Consider the following 22,185-nt stretch of genomic DNA (forward strand, 5'->3'; position numbering starts at 1 on the left):
ATAAAAAAAAATTAAAGAAAAGAGGGACTTCTGGTCATATTAATTTACACATAGCAGCAAATGCTGAAGGTCTTCTGAGTCTGCTCATAAAAGCATTTTACAAGCTATTAATGCCATAAAGTAGGGGAGCTTGGAAGGTGAATGTGCAGCCCCCCCACCCTAGGTTCAAAAAACCGAATGGTAGTATGGAAAAGGTGGAAGCAAATTTGCCAGCCATTCCCACTGCACTGCTTATGATGAATGGGAGACAACATCCATTAAACACCCTTCCCTTCAGACCACAGCGTACCCTCGCACGGCATTCCCACACTTTCAGATGTGGATTTACCGCAGGGCACTGCAGGGATTTCTCCTCCTCAGGGAGAGCACTGTTGTGCTGTCTGTCTGGGTGTGCGCGTGTTCCTAAGCTTGCGAGCCACTAATGGCCAAAGCGTGCCTCCTCCCCTTCCACTTTGCACCGCATCTGCTTTGCCCACATACATAGAGAACCTCATGTGTGCTTTTTGAAAGAAAACCTGGGAGAAACTGGGAAAAAACCCAGCTCAAAAATGATGTCTAAACCACTGCTCTACAGGTGTCTCACCTGGTCGTTTATTAGCCTTCACCTTTCAGCTACAAAAGTGCTGCGAGTGCTACACCAGTTCTCCAGGACATCTCCCAAAGTACCCAGGGGAGCAGCAGGGACACAAGGCTCCCTAACACATGGCTCCAGTCCCATGGAGCCACCAGACCAATGACTGATGTATCTGTGCTCTGTGAACTAGTCCAGCTGGGGGAAGACCCCGCTTGCCACAGTCCAGTGGGCAGGACACTTCCATGGGCACTGGGCGATAGCTTCTGGTCCCATGTCTACAGGCACTGGGACATATAGAATCATGGAATGGTTTAGGTTGGAAGGGATCTTAAAGATCATTGAGTTTCAACCCCCATGCCATGGGCAGGGACACCTCCCGCTAGACCAGGTTGCTCAAAGCCCCATCCAACCTGACCTTGAACACCTCCAGGGATGGGGAATCCAAACCTTCTCTGGGCAGCCTGTGCCAGTGCCTCACCACCCTCACAGTGAAAAATTTCTTCCCGATATCTAATCTAAATCTACCTTCTTCCAGTTTGAAGCCATTCCCCCTCATCCTATCACTACATGCCCTTGAAAAAGTCCCTCTCCAGCTTTCCTGAAGGTCCCCTTCCGATACTGGAAGGACACTATAAGGTCTCCCCCAGAGCCTCCTCCTCTCCTGCTCCAACAGGTCCGTGTCCTTCTTATGTTGGGGGCCCCAGAGCTTGACGCAGTACTCCAGGTGGGGTCTCATAAGATTGGAGTAGAGGGGCAGAATCACCTCCCTTGACCTGCTGGCCACGCTGCTTTTGATGCTGCCCAGGATACGGTTGGCCTTCTGGGCTGCAAGAGCACATTGCTGGGTTATGTTGAGCTTCTCATCAACCAACACCCCCAAGTCCTTCTCCTCAGGGCTGCTCTCAGTCCATCCATATCTTCAAATCCCACCATGAAGAAGAAAGTAGCCCATGCACTCTCCCTGGGAGTTATTTCTAACAATCAAGAAGATAAGGGAAATCCAGGTTCTCTAAAGGATTCATTTACTCAGCTTACTCTGCCTTTTAGCAGTGCAGAGACTTCCCAGTGGTTCTGGGTTTGACCACAGCTCTGAAGAGCATTACATGAAATATTTCTTAATGACTGCCCAAAAACGAGACACTGCAAACTTAGGTACCAAATCTTTGTTGCTGCCCGACTTTTCTTGCTGTAATGGCTCACCTGCCTGCCCGAGTGAGTGTGAACCACTCTTCAGGTGTCAGAGCTGTGCTCTGGCTCAGCATAATGTGATGCAAATGTAACTATCAGCCTCACCACCGAGGTTAGCATTCACCAACGTGCTGGGCCACAGCACTCGACAAGATCAGTCCGCACCCTATTTCTTTGGTCAAGCCACAAGAGTTTGTCATAAAGGAGAATATTCATTTGTCCCGTCCCAACCTGTCTCTCAAGACAGTCTGAGGAGGCCTTGTCTTTCCTATTCCTTTTCTTTTAGTGCATATGGCAGCACGGTGCTGCTCTGTGTGTGCAAGCAAGTGCGCACAGCTAGCAATGGAGGGAAAAAATTAAAAAAGAAATAATAATCAAGCCTAGAAGCTGACATGGATTAGTGTCTGCTCCCATAAAATCTGTAGCAGGATCTGATGCATGCACGTCCATTCCTGGGCAGTCCCCGTAGCCGAAGGTACCTATTTACATAGCAGCTGCATGAGCATTCCGCGAGTCAGGGCAGTCACATTTTCCCCAGTGGCCGGTAATGAACACGCCGAGCACTGCTGGCAAGGAAAGATTAACCACGCTGCGAGAGAACGGGCTTGATACATTTTATTGGCAATACCAGTGTCATACTCGGGAACCACAACCCTTTGTCAGACTGTTAGTGTTAACTTGCATGACAAGTATCAGTGACCAACTGTATTTGAAATATAGTTAAAGTGCCTAGAAATAATAGGCATCTTAAAAAAAAGGAAAGGAAACTCATTCCACCCACTCAAGCCAACCTTTATAGATCTTACATCTTAAGCACAACTGATGTACTGTAATTGTTATGCGGACTTTAATGTAACCTCTACAGCAGCACACAGACAATGCAGTTCTCTCATTATGCACATGCTTTAGGATCGTTTATTTTAATGCTTTCAAATAAATATGTTCCATGCAGCACACCGCAATAAATAAGGAGCAGCAACTTTCATATAGTACATCCATTCATAATGTAAGTCACCATGTGAAACACCACATCTAAAGTCTTTGGCCCAGTCCCATACAGTGAAGCACACCACAGCTGCACATAATCATATCTGGCTTCATATGGATTTAATAGGACTACGCCAGAAGGGCAATGTGAGCACAAGTTTAACCAGGGGTTCCTAGCTATTAAATACAGCTACTAAGTAGTTAAAAGGCAACAACTAAACCCATAAAGGGTTGATTTGTCTTTTCTTTCTTACTTTTCAGACAGAAATATAAAGTATGAAAATGCTCTGGATATTTTCAGCCTTGTGTAAAGCAGCGTGATTAATACGGAATGCTTTGAGCGATACTGGCACGTACACTGGCATCAAAAGCCACAGCAAGACTGACTCTGACACTGAACACCGGCGTACTCGGCGGGGGGAAAGCTGCTGTTCTGGCAACAGCGGGCGCTGCTCCTTCTCCTCCTCTAGGCCGATAGCTCCACCGCACCTTCCTCTTCGCTGTCTGCCCGGTTGGCGCGGATTTCCACCAGGGTCCGAGCGAAGCGGGTCCATTCATCGTTGTGCGGAACAGCCAGCTGGGGGAGAAACCGACAGGGAATTAAGAGAGCGCCGGGGGAGGCCGGTTATCTCTCTGACCCAAAATTGAGGCGCCTCCTTTGAGGAGAGCTCCTATCACAACCAGTGTGGTGGTGCACGGTGAAGGACAGAGGCACGGGCCTCACCAGCCCGTCCCGGGTTGGTTATGCCGTAAAGTCCTGCTGAGTTCCCAGGACAAATCTGGCAGCTTCCTAGTCAGTACCGGCTGGCAGGAGCTTTTACAGTCAGCAGCAGAGCAAAAAGCTTTATCTGCATGATTTTAAGGTAAAGTTTCTTGCTGGAGTGCTGTTGCAAAATCTACCCTTTGGTTAAAATATTTCGGATTTTCCAAGCTCAGGCGAGGCCTTGACCTCTACAAGTATACACACGTATGTTGAACTTCCCACACGTGAGCCGGCCATTTTTATCCGCGTGATTTTAAGGTAAAGTTTCTTGCTGGAGTGCTGTTGCAAAATCTACCCTTTGGTTAAAATATTTCGGATTTTCCAAGCTCAGGCGAGGCCTTGACCTCTACAAGTATACACACGTATATTGAACTTCCCACACGTGAGCCGGCCATTTGAAGGCAGCGAGGCTGTGCCCAAGGGTAATTGCTTGCAGGACCGAGGTCAATGTGCGCAAGGTAGCAGAGCTTTTACAACACTGTATTGAAACTATTTTCCTGAAGTTCATTAGAGCTCTTAGTAGTAAAATAAATATATCGTGTTATTTTAGTTACCCTCCGCTATGTTAAGGAACTCACAATTACAAGAAATACATTATAACGGCAATGTTATACCAACGGGATACTGCATTACTGGTCTGATTTTTTATATCATCATGCAAGATCCATTTCCATTTAATACCATTGATGTTTCTAATGAAGAGCTCTTGAACATTAGGCTTCAAGAGGGACGTGTAATCTAAATAGCTAAACTTCCAGGCAAAACGCTTTAGTGCTATAGCAAAATAATACTGCAGTTGTTTCCAGCTGGATCCAACACTGCAATTTCTAGAAGATAATGCAAGCTGGGATTGAGATAATTACCAAAAAAAAAAAAAAAAGCAGTTTTCTCAAACTTTGTTTTCATTAACTCAAATTCCAGAAAACAGCAACAAGCATCCAGATGAACCATGCACAGTTTTACTGCCCTCTTGAAGCCCTGTGCTCATGTCCTGAATACAACATGAAAAAATAACTATTTCAAGATATTATGAGGTGCTTGGTACTGAAGAAGGCAACTGTTAGGAAACTATGGGGCACGTAATAAATTGCTGTCCGCTTTAGCAAATGGATGCCTTTAGACTAAAGAATGAGTATGACCTTATCTAATCCAGTTTGTGGCACCCAATATTCCATCTGTACTGACTCACTTCTTTTAAAACACCACCAGAACTGCCACGCAGATGGCTGGCTAACTATATGTCCCTTTGGCACCAGTGGATTATAGGTGCACACGAGGCTGTATGGTACACTGTACCGGAATACAGTCAAATTATTCTCCTCTCTTTACATCCCAACAGCGACACATACAACTGGAGACTAAGAAAAGGATCTATTACATGAACCAGCAAGCCCAGCTAGGGAAAGGACTTGTGTACATGCCGAACATTAACAATGTGTGAAAGCTCCATGTACATTGCTGCAAGTTCAGTATTAATTGTACGGATGGGAATTTGCAATACTGGGTCTAAATATCTCCTCCGTACCTCATGGGCCTTGATGAGCTTTTCAACTATTCTGTATCTAGCTTTGCCTCTACATCCAGTATGCTGGGGAAAAATGTGGCATGTGTTTTAAAGCTTCCCCTATATAGTGCATATATGAGTGACTCAGTTACATTATGAAGGGCTGGTGTACAAGTTGATTTTTTTGCCTGTTAAAACACTGAATATAGTACAATTCAGCATTTACTGGGGCTACAGACTGGGAAATGCAATCTGCGTGAAAGCCATCTTGGCCCTCAGTAATAGGTGTCACTGCACTCTCTGGGTTTCCCTTCTTTGTCTTCCACTTTTTGTGATTTTCTCGTTTATTTTTCCTGGGAACAGAGACCAGAGTTACAGGAGTAAACCATTTGAGACAGCTGTCTCTCACGCTCACCTGCACAGATGTGCATCTGTTATGGTCTTTCTCTGAAAGACAGCTCTGTTCTTTCAAAAACCTTCAGCAGAAGGAAATCTAACACCAGAATGGAGGTGAGGGCACCAACACACAGGTAGCACAGGTACCCGTAGCGCAGGTTTGGTGACAGCCACACACCTCTACAAGCTACTGTATGGTAAGTTGAGGGACAGCGCAGAGATCCTTCTATCACAGACATGACCAAACCCAGCTGTGCAGCAATTTCCCTGGTACTATGGCTTGTGTCCTAAAAGATTTTATTTCTTGTGATGTGTACGGCACTATCATTTATCAAACTCTTGAATGAAAACATGAAATGAGCCTCACTTACTTCAAGTAGTAAAATCATTAAAGTGGAACAATATCCTAGGCAAAGGACTTCATGAATTTATTAAAGTCTCATTTCTCTCAGTCCTTTTAAGTCCTAAACAGCACTACGTTGTATTAAACGGCTGAAGAAGACAATAAGTCATTGTAAAGAAAAAAAATGAAATATATTTATGACATTGAGATAATTTAATTTCCTTTACTCCACAGCATGGCCACAGACAAATAAAATCGGAGTCCAGCCTATTTAAACAACTTGGTATCTCAAACCTGAAGAGACTCCCCACAAATGTATGTGTTACATGCATTACTGTTAGCTGACAGTGGTAGCAAGACCTGGGCCATTTCTAATGACTCAGTTCACAAAACAGTTAATGATTGAAGTGAATACCTTTAGCACAGAGATGAAAACATTCAGTGACCACACACAACCTAATTACTTAAAACTTTGTCTTATTTTACCTTATTTAATCTCATGCACTGCATCATGCTTTCAATGAGGGGCCAATCCTGCTAATAGACTGTTAGTAGAATAAACCTCTCTAATATAAATTCCTCAGGGATGCAGAGGGAAACCTTGGCAATAATGAAGTCAAAGGAAAAATTGACTTTTATTCATCCCCCTTTCTGTGAAGGCCCTAATACCAAACCACAATAGTTATACAGCAAAAGACCACAAGTAAAAACAAAAGCATCCACAAACTCAGATTCAAATTCTTATCTGAACTAATGCTCCCCTTCCAGTCATTCAAGTTCCTTCAGCCAGGCACACTGACACCCACAAGTGTTGGAGGACTGGGTCTACCTGTGGAATCACCCTTTCAGCTTCACTGCACAAGTTTTTACTGTAAATACCAGGGCAAGGTTGGAAGACATGATACTTCTTCCACCACCTCCTATGAAGGAGATACTCCATAGAGGAAGGGCAGAGGTTTAGAGCTATCTGAGTGTTCCTCACTTGGTTGGCATTTTTGCCATTTTTCTGTCCACTTCCAGTTACTACGAAGCAGCACGTGTTGAGTCCCAGCAGTCATGACGTCGACACAGGGTAGAAATGTTCACCACGGCATAGTAACTTAATATCATAACTTATATTAACATTTGGGTCAGAAGGTTATTTGAATGAAGTGACACTAAGGTATGGAGCAGAACAAGCACATAAATGCTATTAAGTGCTCTCCTTTGATCCTTTCGCAATGGAAGGTAAGCGCTACTTGCGCCTAATTAATTGACTGAATTATTCACACTGCTTTAACTTAAATACCACTGTACATTTGGACTGCATCAGATAATAATCCTAATGTGGCAAATGAGTTTTTTTCAAAGCAAGGTGGTGACTTTAGCCAAACATTGTCTGTTAAGCTGCTGGAAGATGGGTACTTTTGTCTTCTGTCTGGCTTTTAAAATATCAAAAGAGTTCAGGCTGCAAGTGTGACTACAAGTTTAGGGATCCAAATAAACCCGCTTCTGCTTGCAAAGTTACACATGCTCAGCTGGTTACAGGAATGAGAATTTAGTATAGGAAAACATCTTCTCAAGATTTTAGGATGGTGACCCATCTTTAATTGAGTGAAGGTATAAGATAGGAAGGTAGAACTCCTCCCCCAGTTCACTGTCATAACATATTCTTTCAGAAGCATTCAATGTCTACGAGTACTTAAGTGCTTCCTACATGATCAATAACATATAACAAATAACAAAGACACTAAACACTAGACACATTTAAGATTTTGTCATTTAAAATAGTTCACAAACTGTTTTTCTTGCTGATATTAAAAAACTGATTTACATGATGTAAACGCTCAGAATTAATTTTTCCACCACCTCCATTACTATGATTTTAGATAAGCAGATTTTGGATAAAAAAAAGAGCACTCTCCAGCAAGCTCCTCCTGGCTGAACAGGGCAGCACAAATACTGTGGCTGGAAAAGGAAAGCCTCCCTGGGCAGCACTTCCCAGCCAGTCCTCAGAACCCCCTGAAAAGTGAGCTCAGATGAGCCTCCAGATTGAGACTGGCTGTGTGCTGCACACGAGGGCTGATATGCAGCAGCCACAATTAATATTAAGCACCAGATAGGTGGACTGGTAATTTCAGCAAGCCCAGGGCAGCCTCCAGACAGTAACACTAAATAGATTTCTGCCTATTCCTGTGAGGTGTTACAGTTATCAGTTTATCTTATTACAGATAAATAACACTATACCTACGTGAATCTTTCCCAGCCTGTGCTTCCCCGGTCCACCATATGTACATATACCAAGGGAAGGCAACTCTTGACTGCACAGAACAGAATACAAAGGGCCGAGAAAGTGAGATGATGGGATGCAACAGCAAAAGGATTTTAAGTAAGGAGCCGAGATCTCCCTGTCCTCTTGTTCTTCTCCTTCCCATCTGCCAGAGGTGGCTGGTTCCTGACCAGCTAGAAGCCCCTTTCCTTTAGTATCATTCTCACTCTCTTCTTTTTTTGGGTGATAATGTGTTGAGCTGTGCTTTCAAGACTGGAGAGGATCTAAACAACATCTAGATTTGGAAAGAAGGGATTTGTCTAGCTGGGCCACACAGGTCAACCACAGTGGGTCCTCCATGCTCATTTTTCAGAGTCATGGGATTACAGCAGACTTTGAGGCAACAAGGCTTGTCAAGTTTAAAGGTAAGATTGTTCCAACTTGTGCCTATTCACCTCTGTAGATAAAGAATAAAATGACCAGATCCAAGGGAAATGACCACCAGGATCTTCCTGACAAGCACCTGGCTTTGCCTTGACAGTGTGTCACAATTCTATGTGATTTATACAGTGCACAAAACTGTATCTCACAGTGCCATCACAGAGCCCTTGGGTTTTTGAACCTTCTGAAGCTCCTCTGCGTTTCTTTGGTGATCACTCTAGCCAAGTGCTTCAGTCACCTGCGAGGTCTCCAGCCCTGAAGCACAAACACGTGCCCGCCTTGACGCTAGTTCTGACCAAGGAGATGGTTTACGTGCATCTGGTAAGACAGTAACAGAGCCTTCTCCCCCCGAGGCTCGCCAGGCCAGCTAGTCACAGGTAGCAGCATGAACCTGAGTTTCACCAGGAACAGCCTCCTCCATCTTCTCATCAAGGTAGAGATGTCTTCTGTGTGCAGATCTTTCAATCCATACATGAGAGATCTTACAAACATAAACTGTATTTCTCATGTTTTCCCAGAAACTGTGCTATTAGCAACTTCACTGAACACTGCTGCTCTTAAAACTGTTAAGGCAGAACTCAGGAAAAGGAGATGCTCTGACCAGACAACTCTTGATGCTACCATTTCTGTCAGGTAGTGCTGGGCTCCCCAAGCAAGCAGAAAGGCAACAAAAAAACCCCAATGCCTGAAGACACAAATCAACATAAATTTCTTTTCATTTTCAGATCATTTAACACCTTCTAGTAACATTATTTCTTTTAAATTAGGTGTATTAAAAAAAAGAAAAGAAAAAGGAATGATTTTGAGACAAAAAAAAAGCTTTGAATGTGCCTTTTAAAGGAATCTACCCAGAAGGTTGAAATAAGATATTTCAACATATTTCAAGATTTTCGTAAATTCCCTCCTATCCATCTTTTTTATGGCTGAGAGTGTTTCAGCTCAATTTGTCCAAATCTCTGTATAGCTTCAGCTTCCCTGAAAAACCACTTTCCAGCAAATGAATTATTCATTGAGGATATTTCACTTTATTCCTGGCTCCTCGCCTTCCCTGGAGCCTGTAAATCTTTGGGATGGTAGCAGACAAACTCTTCCTGCCTTCATCCCTCCATGCTCTTGTCCACAACAGCTCTCCTCTGAGGGCTGGGGACCCTCCCGAGAAGGAGATAAAACGCAATTTCAGCAGCAGCAGCCTCGACTTTGGAGGAACCAGTGTCCCATAGGCTCAAAGGGAGCACAGTCATCCATGTTCAACTCACCGCATTTCCTTCTAATGACTGTACCTCATGGGTCAGTCTAACTGTCACTGAGACACTGGTTCATAACCTGCAGCGCTGACCACTGGTGAAAGTATCATGCAATCCCAATCACCAGGTTAATAATCACATTATTTTTCATCTCCACCTAGAGTTCAGATGCCTCAAAGCAAAAATAGCCGTGGGAAGAACTTCCTCAGTGTTGTCTCTGACTGCGGGGTTGTTCTGAAGGGCTGAATTTTTCCAACCAGAAGGGTCTATAATGCTTCTAACACACACATCCCGTGGACACAGGTGTAAAAGGAGAATCTGAAAATGAACCGTTACACCACGACTTGGAACGATCTGCCAAAGTATGTGGTCTGCAGCAGGCCTGTGCAACTATATTGCCACACACTGTTTTCAATTAGACGTTTGCAGACGAGCCTGCATGGTGGTCCAAGACACACTCTAAGGGTGACAGTGGTTCCCAAGTCAAAAATCTGCGACCCATTCAAACACATTTTGTAGAAGTACAATGTTTCTTATTTTTGTATATAGAAAGCTTTGTTCTGATCTAAGTTGACAGGTTTCTCTAGCTAGTCGCCATGGTCCTAGAGATCAGAAACCTTCCCATTAACACGCATCTTTTATTAGTTGCATTTGGGTTTGTTGCTCTTTGGAGGCAAAGGCTGATCTTATTTGAGGCAATCCTGTTTACTTGTCCCCACTTCAACACAGTCGTATTTGCAAAAAAATTTCATATCCAGAAGGGAAAATAAAAACTATATGAAAATTAATGTTCCTCTCATTTCTAAAATACTCTGTTGCTATTATAAATTTTGAGGACGGCAAGTTAAACACTCTTTGAAGAGATAGCTAATTAAAGCTTAGAAAATATACAGATTAATTTGAGTTTGCGGAAAACAGCAAGTCTGGTAAGCTAACTTTAATGACTAAAATGTCAGACTTCACACTAAGTTATTTGTGTATGTGGTTTATCACCATTTTTATATTCTTTCAATTTAATAGCATCATCAAATAAACATAGCTTCAGGCAACTATCATTTTAGCTATTTTCTCTAAGCAGAATTTTTGTCGACCTACATAGTCCATATCACCCTCTAAAATTAAGTGCTGTATTGAAAAGAAATCAGCTGCAAATACTTTGTACAATGGATTAACATCTGAATGCAGTTATGACATTGTAGGTAAAAATATTTGTAACAACTATAAAATATTACTACTTCAGCTTGATGTTTCCTAAAAAGTAGACTGGACAATTAGTCTAATTTTCTGGGTAAAAGAGAGCACTGGCAGAATGAGGATCGTAATACTTACAAATGAAAACCAAGAACTATAGTTCCACTTTAAGCAACTGATCCTATCTTCCAGAGTTCAACAGATGTTTTATCACTATCATTGAGGTGAAAACAGATATATAAATGTAAATATTAAATATCTTGATACGCACACATAGAGCAGGCAGGCATGCACCTATTCTGGCCCTGGTCTTGCCCCCCAGAATCAATTACAGACCGCCTTTGATATTTTTCTCAACCTATATGGATTTTTTTTTTTTTCCCCCTGAAAAAGCCTATATTTTTCCAGGCAACACCCTATGCCACACACATGGATGGAAACAAAGTGGGAGGTAATATGCAATGAAATGGCCACCAAAGTAACCAAGAGCACCCTTTTCACATAACTATAGTACCACTGTATTTAACTCTTGGGAGAGCCGAGCATCACTGTTAACAATGGATGAAACCACTGGCAGGAACTCAAACCCCACATACTGCATGCAGATGATTTTAATAAGATACAGTGTTTAGACCACAAAGGATACACTCCAGAGTAGCTCTATATATATTTGTTTACTTAATTGAAGGGGTGGAATACCATAGGCAGCCTAAATACTGCATTTATTCTATGCACAGCAGTCAGTCTAGTGTCACAGACACAGTATACACCACCCTTCTATGAAGTTAATTACTTAGCCCTCATCTAGATTAATGTCTGTTGTGATTTATTTCTTTGCAATTCACCAGCAGGGTCTGATTTAACTACTGCTGCCATAGTAAAAGGAAGACAAAATATTAGCTTATATGACCAAAAAAGAGCTTAATCTCAAACAGAAACTGAATCCATTTTCAGCAAACTTCAACTTTTTCTCCTAAGGAGAACAGTAGCTGCTGAATTGTTACATAGTTAATGGTAAATTATGTTTTGAATACCAAGCAAACAATGGTGTTATTTTAATAATTTATATGTAATGTGCAAAGATACACTGTATAAAGGGCCTACATAGGAACTCAAGCATTTGAATGCCCATTAATTCTTTTCTAAACTTAGCCCTCTTTGTCTGCAGCAGTCATCTCGATGCCAGTCTAACAGGAGAACAGACTAAAGCGTAGTCCATAAATTATACATACATGACACACAAATGCATGTTAACAGAACATTAAGGCTGCAGACTGTAACACTTCAAAGATAGGAAATGTCAGAGTTAAAGCTTAACTCCCTCAATTTGAGCATGTTATTCATTTTGCATTATGATACTGTCTTTAATCTTAAAAAAAAAAAAAAAAAGTACGAAACAACAAAACCTGTGCTGGAAGCAAACACCAATTATGGAAAACTTCAGCCTGAAGGATTAAAACTTAATAGGGCATATGGAAAAGAAGACAAGGAAGTGGAAAGTATCTTTAATTGTAGACAATGCTACAGTTCCACCTATATCAGAGTTGGCCCAGGCTCTCCTGAATTAACCAGAAAGAATGATGTCCAAGCTATCAGATTATGTGTCCCTCAATTAGTGTATCAAAATCCTGCACTTGATATAGACTACAGAGGATAAACTATTGAGTAATCACCAGTCATCTTGAAAGAGATGACTGAAAGTTGAAACTTAGATTACTTCTGTTTCCTTAGATCACCTCTTATTTTTAAAATACAAATGTTAAGCTATAAGCTTATAGCCTGTTCTTAAGCACACCAGAGTACTTTCACCAGTCACGTTGTGGGGATCCTCTCCTACGGATCTCATCAAAGGATACTTTGAACGGCAGAGACTATTGGCCCGTTTAAGTCCTTGGAAATAAAAGAGATTTAATATAATTAATCAGCTACGGGAGCAGAAGGAACATCTGCCATGCTTGATAAAAGCTAACAATTTTGCTTCAAAAGAGGTGTTGCCTTAAGCAGCAAAGTTCTTGCAGTTCCTACCTTTCCACCACTTCTGTAATGCCATCAATTTACAGGTTGATTAAGAAAAACAGTGAGGCACACTGCCTGCCATTCGTCTCCCATGGGGATCTCAGTCCTGCTTTGGTTGCCATTTCTCAGTGTCATTGAAAACTCACGTAATTTTTTGCATGAGTTTCAGGACACTTAAATGCTTGGAGCTAAGGGATCAGGAGAATTCCTCCTCTACCAAATTATGTTATCAGTTCTCACCATTGCCCTAGAAAGCCTAAAAATACCAAATGGATCAAAACTACAAGGTAAGGAGCCTTCAACCCATTGTTCTTTCCAATATCTACATTTTTTTTAGTGACAACTACATTGATTGGAAGAACCGTCCCATTGTTTTTACTTGAAATACTAGAGCTTCAGCCTGTGGGGTAGCTGCACTGCCAAAGGTGCCTCCCTGGAAGTTCAGCTGAGTGAAGGACTATCGCCTCAGGGAAGAAATAAATCATGGTGTCTTCTGCTCAGCTTGCTTCCTTTCCAAACCAAGGCGGCCATGTCCACACCATGATTCATGTCAGGAAATCTGGCAGAACAGGAACTATAAGGGACTTTTGCCACGGCTTTCTGGCTCCTAGTTGGCAAACAGAGTCTTACCAAAAGTAGTTTATGAACTGCTCAAAGATTTTGGTTTGCAGGAGAGCTGCTGCCTTCCCTGAGATGTTGCATACATTCCATTATGTGCAAAAGCTCATCCATGAAATAGCGGAGGTTTTTGCTTTGCTGTTTTTTAAGTTGGTTTGGTGTTGTGTTTTTTTTTTTTTTTTTTCATTTCAGACAGACTTTTCCATCACTCTAGGCACTGGAGGATACATTTCACATTTAAATTAAATATGAACTGAATATGGAATTTTAGCCACCAAATAGGATGTATTAAGGCCCAGAGTTATCCTCAATTGATATCTTAGGTTTAACCATTACTGTCCAAGTCACAAATTCAACATTTTTTCATGTTCAAAATACAGACCATTTTGCAAACCATAAAAAAAGATTGAAAACATAGTTAAGGATTCTCAAAAGGAAAATGGCTACTGGATGTGACAGATTGAAACCACAGAAGCATCATGAGGAAAATTAATTATACAAAGCAGCTCTCATTTCAGAAGTGTTTTAACACCACAATGATAACACATGAATTTCAATGAAATTTGCAAACTGCTGCACACAAACTGAGCTTAAACTAAATTTTGCATTTGGTACTGTTCCCCTTTCATACTCTTTGCTACTTAAAGCTACGAACATTTTTTGGTAACACTTCTTTTTACATCAGAAAGGGGGCAAAAACTTTCAGAGAAAATACCACCCAACAGACTAACTAGATAATTTAAAATATATACTCCGTGACACTATTAACATGCACTGACTTTGGCTCTGTCCCCCACCGGTCTTCCAGGACACAGGGTCAGGACGGGGCAGACCAACTAAAGCACTTGCTCAGCTTCCACTGCCTCACCTACAACTACCATGGAAAGCCTGGACCCAGATGATCTTTTCTGCTATGCCTCTTGAAAGGTTTTCAGGAGAAGCAGTAACTGAGGAGCTAGTAGTGAAGCCACCGGTAGTGCCGATGTGCTAGACGTTCAGGGATGGACTGGTATGTCCGATCTGGAGCCTGCCTTTCTCCTTTCTCTCTTGCCCTTCACAGTGTTTCCCAGCTCAGCGGGAAAATACCAGCAGGAAGATGGTCACATACAGCTCTCCCTTCTCCCCCTCCTGCAGGCTTTACTGCGCAGAAAGGGAATGATCTCTTACAGCTTCTCTTCTGCCGCTCTCATCACTTCGTTATCCGAGTGCCTTCTAATAGTGCATTAAGCTACATGATTAACTCCTGTCACATGTGGCTTGTTCTCTCTGATCCTCTCTGCAGGGGGAGGATCTGGGCCTTTGCAAGGGAAAAGGAAACATACGTCAGCTTTAAAAGTAGTGTGCAAATGAATAAAAAGGACTGGAGCCAGATTTTTGTTGGTTGGTTGACTGGTTTTCTTAAGCTTTTTTATTTCATATGATGAGGAGTTGAGGAATTCTTATGAATGATATTTGTATCATATTGGAAACTCCTGTCTTCTTACCCCATGAAATTCTCCAGGGAGCTAGTAAGCTAACTCTGGAGAACTACTGAAATATTTAATCATAAGCAACTGGAAGGTAAGGATAAAGAATCAATTGAATTTTTAGGACATCTATTTAACACCCCCACTCCCCCCCCCTTTTCTGTCTTTTTTCACTAATGCCCATTTAATTCCACTGTCTAATCAACAAATGAGAGAAAGGGTATCTTCATTAACTATCTATCTGGTACTTCCTCCTTTAGTTTTAACAAGTAATATTCTGGTAGTAAAATGAAAGTGGAATTTCATGTTCATTTATATACATAGCAAAACAGAAGAAACTGTTGGTACCAAGATCAAGCATACATCATGGCATAGGCAGGAGAGTGACCCTATACGCCAGGTGCGACACGCTGCTGTATCACACACAAGCACATCACAAAATCCTGTTGACAGGCTCCACTTCGAGAGGCTGTTCGTCCCACTGTCCCTACCCGCTCTGGAATTTCAGCAGTCTGATAGTTAAAAATATTCTTCTATTTTTTGACTTAAATGAACACGTGGCCAGCTTGCAGCCACATGCCCTAGTGGCAGCGTGTCCTCAGCGTCACTAGTTCTCCCCCTCTGGCCCCAAGCACTCCTGTCTCTGTAAGTACATGAACCACCTATATTGCCACCAGGCTCAGAATTCCTTCGCTAGTCACACCAAGTTCTTCAGCCTCTTTCTACAGGCTACTCTCCTCTCCCAGTAGCCCACATCCACATCTCTCCCTGATACTTTTCAAGTGTTCTTTTAAAAAACACACATTTTGAAACAAGAGGGGAAATGACTTTGAGGTCATCTTTTAAATAACATCAGTTTTGTGAAGCTGCTTTGTGAGTCAGAAGGCCATGATGAAGGTGACTGAGAAGGGCAGAGTGGCAGTGATGCCACATGATGTGCAAGAGGTGGGAGGGAAAAGGAAAAGGAAGGCCCTAGACTGGCGCTGGAGATAAAAAGCTCCAACCCTCAGCAACCAGCCCTGGGTAAGTCAGATTTGTTAGATGGTGGCCTGGTTTTCCCTCATGAAAAGCACTTCCTTCATAAAGGTTGTTATTAGGAACACAAGCCTCCATTCCAGCTTATTTAAGTAACAAAACAGACTGAAAGAACAAGGTAACTCATATCCTTTTCCATTTCTTATCAGACTAGTACGACTGTACCATTGAGCACACAGCCATGAATAGGAGCATATAGGGGTACTCACAGGCGTAAGCGTATGCATTTCTATGCCTGGATGTAGCCAAGCCTCGCTTTAAACTGTAAAAGCATATAAATGCTTGGTTTTAACTTGTCAACATAACAACATTGTTTTTCTACAGGAGAATAAACCAGTGCTTACATAAAGACCTAAAAGCATTCACAGTAACCTAAAGTAATGAATATTGTAATGAGAAACACAAGTATTTAGGGTGATAATGACTGGACTTTGCTCTACTTAGATCGGCTCACCCCCTATGGAGGCTACCAAAGCTTAAAGATTTTATCACCCTAGTAATCAGCAATGGGTAATGGCCTTCATAAAACACAGTAATTAAATTGACTGATTTCAAACTAGTGCATTTTTTTCATTAGGGAGTTCTTATTTAACCTACTTCAAAAATCCTTTTGTCAATACTTGCTATATCAGTCAAAATTGAAATGATGAGGGATGAAGAGCTTGTTCTGTTCAATATTTCAGATATTATTCAAGTAAAAAGCTGGAGTTCCTAGTATGCTGTCATTCTCTCTTTTTTTTCTTTTTGTCATCTCTAAGAGCTTCTAGTTTTAGAAGTCTCTCAAGACTGAACATTATAAAACTGGGGGCAGAGGGGAAACAAATCAAAACCTTAGCTCTTTACATTTTCCAACAACTCTTAAGAGATTCTGCTTTGTTAAAACATGCTTTTAAAATTTTCCGAGGCCAGTGTTCCAACCTCCCTAGCAAAAATATCAATGGTGAAATTCAGGCACTGCATCACAATACATTTAATTATCCTTTATGCCTGGATTGTGCATGTTGTTGTAACCACCGTATCTTACTTGATCTTTGAATGCTTTTGAATAAAACTGGGTTGTAAGCACAACCCCTTATTATTGCTTAAATTTGCCTTCACGATACATGTGTGAGCCACTTATCTGTGTTCCAAGAATACTTGTAACTCAACACACATTTTAAAATAAAATATTTTATGGCGAGTTTCAACTCTGCTTTTGTGGTGAAAACATTTCCTAACTCAATATATGCTCTACAGGAGCTTTATGATAGCAAAAGTAAACCTACTGGAAAATCTACCTGGATAACTACATGACACAAAACCTAGTTCCATATTTCTCACTCTGGGCTACAGTAGTTTTTACCTGCATGAAAGAGGTACTGGATTTCTTTTCTGTTTGAAATCTATAGTGAAACACAGGGATCTCAAGTAGGAGTACAAAGTACCAAACCTACCCCACTCTACCCAGAAAAAACTAAGTGACTCAATAGCCATGCTGAAATGTGAGAGTTGGTAATAAAGATGCATTTCTCTTTGTCTAGAACCCTGAGAATCTCAGAGCAGCTGTTAAAGGCTGCTGAAATCAAAGGAAATTATTTTATAGGCACCAGTGGAATATTCCTTACTGTACCACTTGACCCACATACTTCAGGCAGTTGCCAGATCCTCCCTCCCTGGTCATGTACTTGAAAATGAGAGACGGGATTAACACCCATCATGGAGCAAATGGGGAAGTACACAAACAACCTAACCCAGCAGCCCTAAAAGGGTTTAAGCAGATACTAACTCTGAAACCTGACGAAGTCACAAAAACATCAATATGGTTCTGATTTCATTGCAACGAAATGAGGACAGAGGTAATAACTGTGTAAAGAATCCCAGGTAACTGCTTTCTTTCGCAGAGCCAGCTTTCCTGGATGGTCTACAGAAAGACCTTTTCTTACTTTTCCTCGAGTTCCACCTGTAATGCTAGTCTCCCGTTAAAAGCATGACTAGAATCAACTGTCTGAAAGATGGCCAAACAGATGCAATACTTTGTCCTGTAACTAGTTTAACAAAATAATGTACAGTAATAAGCTCCTTGTGATTACAGCTTCAAACTCTCCAATCCTGTGTTGCAAATTTACTTTACATTTTATTACAATCAAATAATAAATCATTGATTTACAGTTTATATCTATTTACTCACAGTGCAAGCAGAATATGACCTGGAAGAGATTAATGGGAAAAAAAAAATAATGGAAGCTGGATGAGAAGCTGCTTCTTTCACAACCAAAGGCGCAAGGGGCATTCTCAATAAGCCAGGTAAGCAACAAACACGGTTGTTAAAGAATATTTATGACAGCGGCAACTGTGTAACATCACTGAAGCATGCACAATGGGAGCAAGCTTTCTAGAAAATATATCTACAAAAGAGACATGCAGTTAGGTCTAACTATCAATCATCTGGACATGTGAATAAATCTATAGTCAGCGGTCCATGTTCTGTTAAAATCAACTTCTACCATACAGAAAACTTGCTCCCCGTAAATAAGCTGTAAGACCACAGAAGGTAAAGTACATTATACATACTATCACAATAATAATATCTCAACTACTAGACCACCAAAGGTTTGAATATTTTGATCTTACAGAGAGTAAAGTGTATTTACAATGACTGGTTATATTCTCTGGTTAAGTTATATAGGTTTAAGATCCCACCACGCTGAAACAATCAGATTTTTGTGTGTTTGTTTGGGTTTTTATTTCATTTTATAATTCACGTTCTTTAAATCAGTGGTTACTGATCCACAAGAGCGCATCTATATGGAATATTTAAGTCTCCTCTCCCCTGGAAGTGTGTGTATAACTCCCATTAATGCTAATGGGCATAAAGCACACGCATTGAGGAGAAAATAGACCCCTCACTGTGAAAATAAATGTGTTCAGTTATTTTCAGACACGATGCTGAAATCAAACAACTAAAAGTACGTACTCTAAGGAGATAACATCATATAGCCCAACTGAAAACATCACCTTTATTTTTAACTCCCTGGTCATGGACCCTGCCACGTTCTTCATGCTTCTGCCATTTCCAGTGTCATAAAGACTATGACTGGATAACATACCAAAAAGGGCCAAATCCTAAATGCTTACACAAGCAAAACAGGCCTGATGTCGCACTCCTTGCCTTCACAAAGGATAAAAGGTTAGGCCTCATTTTCACTTAGGCCATATAATGTTTTCTCTTTACACCATATGGGTTAATAGCAGCAGTAAACTTTACTGTTCTCTGGAATAGTTCCTGTGATGAATCACCAGAGTAAAAAGTCCTATCACTTAATTTTTTTTTCCTTAATCATTTGATATCCTGATGTTTTCTGCTCCAAAATTCATGGAGTCAATTTTGTCTATTCAAACAGGGAAGAAAAATTGCTTATAAAGTAACGTGAAATTCAAAGACACTGTGCTTTATTATAATACAAATATAATCACATCTCTTTCTGATAGAACCAATGTTTTATGATTTTACAGCTGATCTATTGTGATACTTGGAACAGTCATGAGAAAAGGAAGGTTTTAAAAAGGGTGCAGAATAAGTAAGTGGAGCATTAATGTTTTTGGCAAGTGTATTTAGGGTCTCCATAAAGTGGCCTGCTGACTTTCTAATGCGAGTAATCACACCCATCTTCCCAAATCAGAGATATGCACCTTCAAATAAGTGGCTGCTACTGAGTTATCAGTCAGGCAGGGATGAGTTCTTCCAGTGATGAGGCCTTTTCAGAAGCTGATGCTGTAGGAGACGGGTTGAGTGCTATTGCTGAAAGGTCAACAGTTGCAGCTGAGTGTCAGGCTTTGCAATACTGCCGGGTCAAATACGAAAGCTAGGTGCTGCACAGTCCAGCTCACAGCCCCTTGCCCTCAGCCACGTGCTCACTCATCTACTCTCACACTGACTCAGTTCGTGGAGAAAAATACCCCAAGGACAACAAAACAACAACAACATCAAAATATCTATCTGCTGATCTATCTCCCCACAATGTGGGAGGTGATGAGCACTGCTACCGGCACAAAAATTGGGCAATAAGGGATATGGCTAGGGATGGCACGCTGGCAGAGGCAGAGGGACTGCCCCCTTTAAACTGCCAGACCAGCCCCGTCATATCTGAGAATCAAACCCATACAAAAAAGACAGTCAAAGGAGGACCCCAGCTGAGCCAAGGAACTGGCTGGTGTCTGCACACTGAAGTAAAGAGAGCGCCTTGTTTCTGCCAGACACTTCCAACAGTGCATATGCATGCTGTGAATCTCCCGTGCGTCATGCCTGAGGACAGCTAAGCACAGAATAACTCATCAGAGAGCTCTTTATGGACTGGCACAGAGGGTTAGTGACCAAAGAGGCTGTTAGAAGCCCTCAGTTCCAACCTCTTGAGCTGCAAAGTATACCTGCACCTCACTTACGGCTTTATAGTGAGAAGAGTTGTGCTAGAGATTATATGAGCACCCTTCTTTTTTAAACCAGAGAAAGCCACTAACAAGACAGCAGCCCTGGTAGTAGCCGAAGCTGTTGCAGCACAGCCCACCTCTCCTGAATTTGGTACAGGAATTACTGCAGAGACTGATACTGCCAAAGTAAACCAGGCAACAAATTAATGAGCTCCCTCATTCATTACGGAGGAGGAGGAGGGGTGGCAATGTCCCATGACCTGTCAGCAGCCACGTGGATGGACATCCATCTGTTTGCATAAGTATGCATGGAGCTGAGCTGGAGATGCTGGGGCTCTGCACGGGCAGGGCATGCAACATCCGTGAAGCAGAACACTTTACGTAACACTGATCTGGACTCACACAAATGAATACTGTTGAATTACTCTCTTTTCTTTATACCTTCTCAAGTAATAGAAGCCCGTCTTTCTTTCTGATCTGAGTGTATCACTGTGACTCATTTTGCAAGTTGAAGTCTGATTATACAGAGGAAAGGCCAAAAACTTAAATATTACTTCTTCTGCATAGAACACTAAATCTATTTTCTCCTGAGTGAGAGCTTGCAGGGATAAACAATCCTATGAATGATTTGCTGTATGATATGCAAAAAGAGACATTTCTACAGCTCGTCTAGACTCCCAGACAAGATCAGACTGCACTGTCATCAAAGACATTTCCATAGCGTGTCATATCACTTGGAAGACAGAAAAAACACCTTTTCGGAACAGTCATGCAAAAATGAAAAATAAATAAAAACAGCCTGACCTGCCAGTGCCATAGTGGAAATCTGAACACAGTAACCTTAGACAACTTAGAAATTATGCTAACAATACGGCAAGAAGTTTCAGCAAACATTTGTGAGGAAAGGCAACTCCTGCACAAGTGAATGCAATCCAAAAATATGAGTCATGCACAAGCAATTTTGCTATGGGCCATAAAATCACTTTATGAGAGTTACAGATAATTCTGTATGTATTCTATAATGTTTCCCTACTGTGTAGAGATGGATATCTCAGTATCCTATCACAGATAATGATGGAAAACAAATTCTCTACATAAAAGCTGATTGCTCAGAGATTCACCCTTAACTCTTCCAAAGGATTGTAATGCTGACAGAACACTTTATACCGTATTCATCAACAAAGAGGCAGATTCCATCAGTGCCAAACACACTGCAGTTTAGATAGTTTTTATAAGATGTAGCAGGGTGAATTGAGAGCAGCCTTAGACACCGAATACGCATCCTGCTATTTCTCAGTACCTGCATACTCTTTTATCACACAAGCACCTACCATCCTCCACAATGACACCTCTCATATCCTCCTGTTAGTACTTTTGCACATATTCAGACATATTCAGCATTGTTCAGTACTAAAAGAACAGACGTGTTCTGTACACGTCATGCTGAGAAAAATCTACAGCATTAAGCCAGTCACGAAATAAGAGACACTGGAGGATAAAGGGTGAACCCTTCAGGACCAACTTCAGAACAACACAGACTCTTTTTGGACCTCTGTTTTCCTCTTTATGTTCCTTTGTAATTTTTTCCAACTGCACCCACAGAACCATTAAAAAAATGTTTTAAAAACACTGAAAACTTTCAAAAAGACTTCTCTCATGAACCTTTAAATAGTTAACTCTTTTGCAAGGTAGCTTTATGACTAACACACTGCTGGCAACCCAAAATCAACAGGGACTCCACTGAAAGAAATCTGGCTTGTTTTTTTG

The 22,185-nt window shown here is 41.5% G+C and overlaps 1 protein-coding gene across 1 annotated transcript in view; it reads right to left on the reverse strand.

Annotated features, from left to right (window-relative positions):
* Positions 1-2,359: 2,359 nt before the first annotated feature.
* The window catches only part of DYNC1I1 (dynein, cytoplasmic 1, intermediate chain 1), a 178,473-nt gene continuing 158,647 nt past the window's right edge, over positions 2,360-22,185 (reverse strand). The window contains exon 15 of the mRNA XM_009895365.1: positions 2,360-3,326. Within this exon, the coding sequence (XP_009893667.1) occupies positions 3,216-3,326 (111 nt within the window). The 3' untranslated portion in view covers positions 2,360-3,215. The remainder of the gene's footprint in view (positions 3,327-22,185) is intronic.

The sequence above is a fragment of the Charadrius vociferus genome, unplaced genomic scaffold (genome assembly GCF_000708025.1).
Source record: "Charadrius vociferus isolate BGI_N301 unplaced genomic scaffold, ASM70802v2 scaffold31, whole genome shotgun sequence".
Taxonomy (NCBI): Eukaryota; Metazoa; Chordata; class Aves; order Charadriiformes; family Charadriidae; genus Charadrius; species Charadrius vociferus.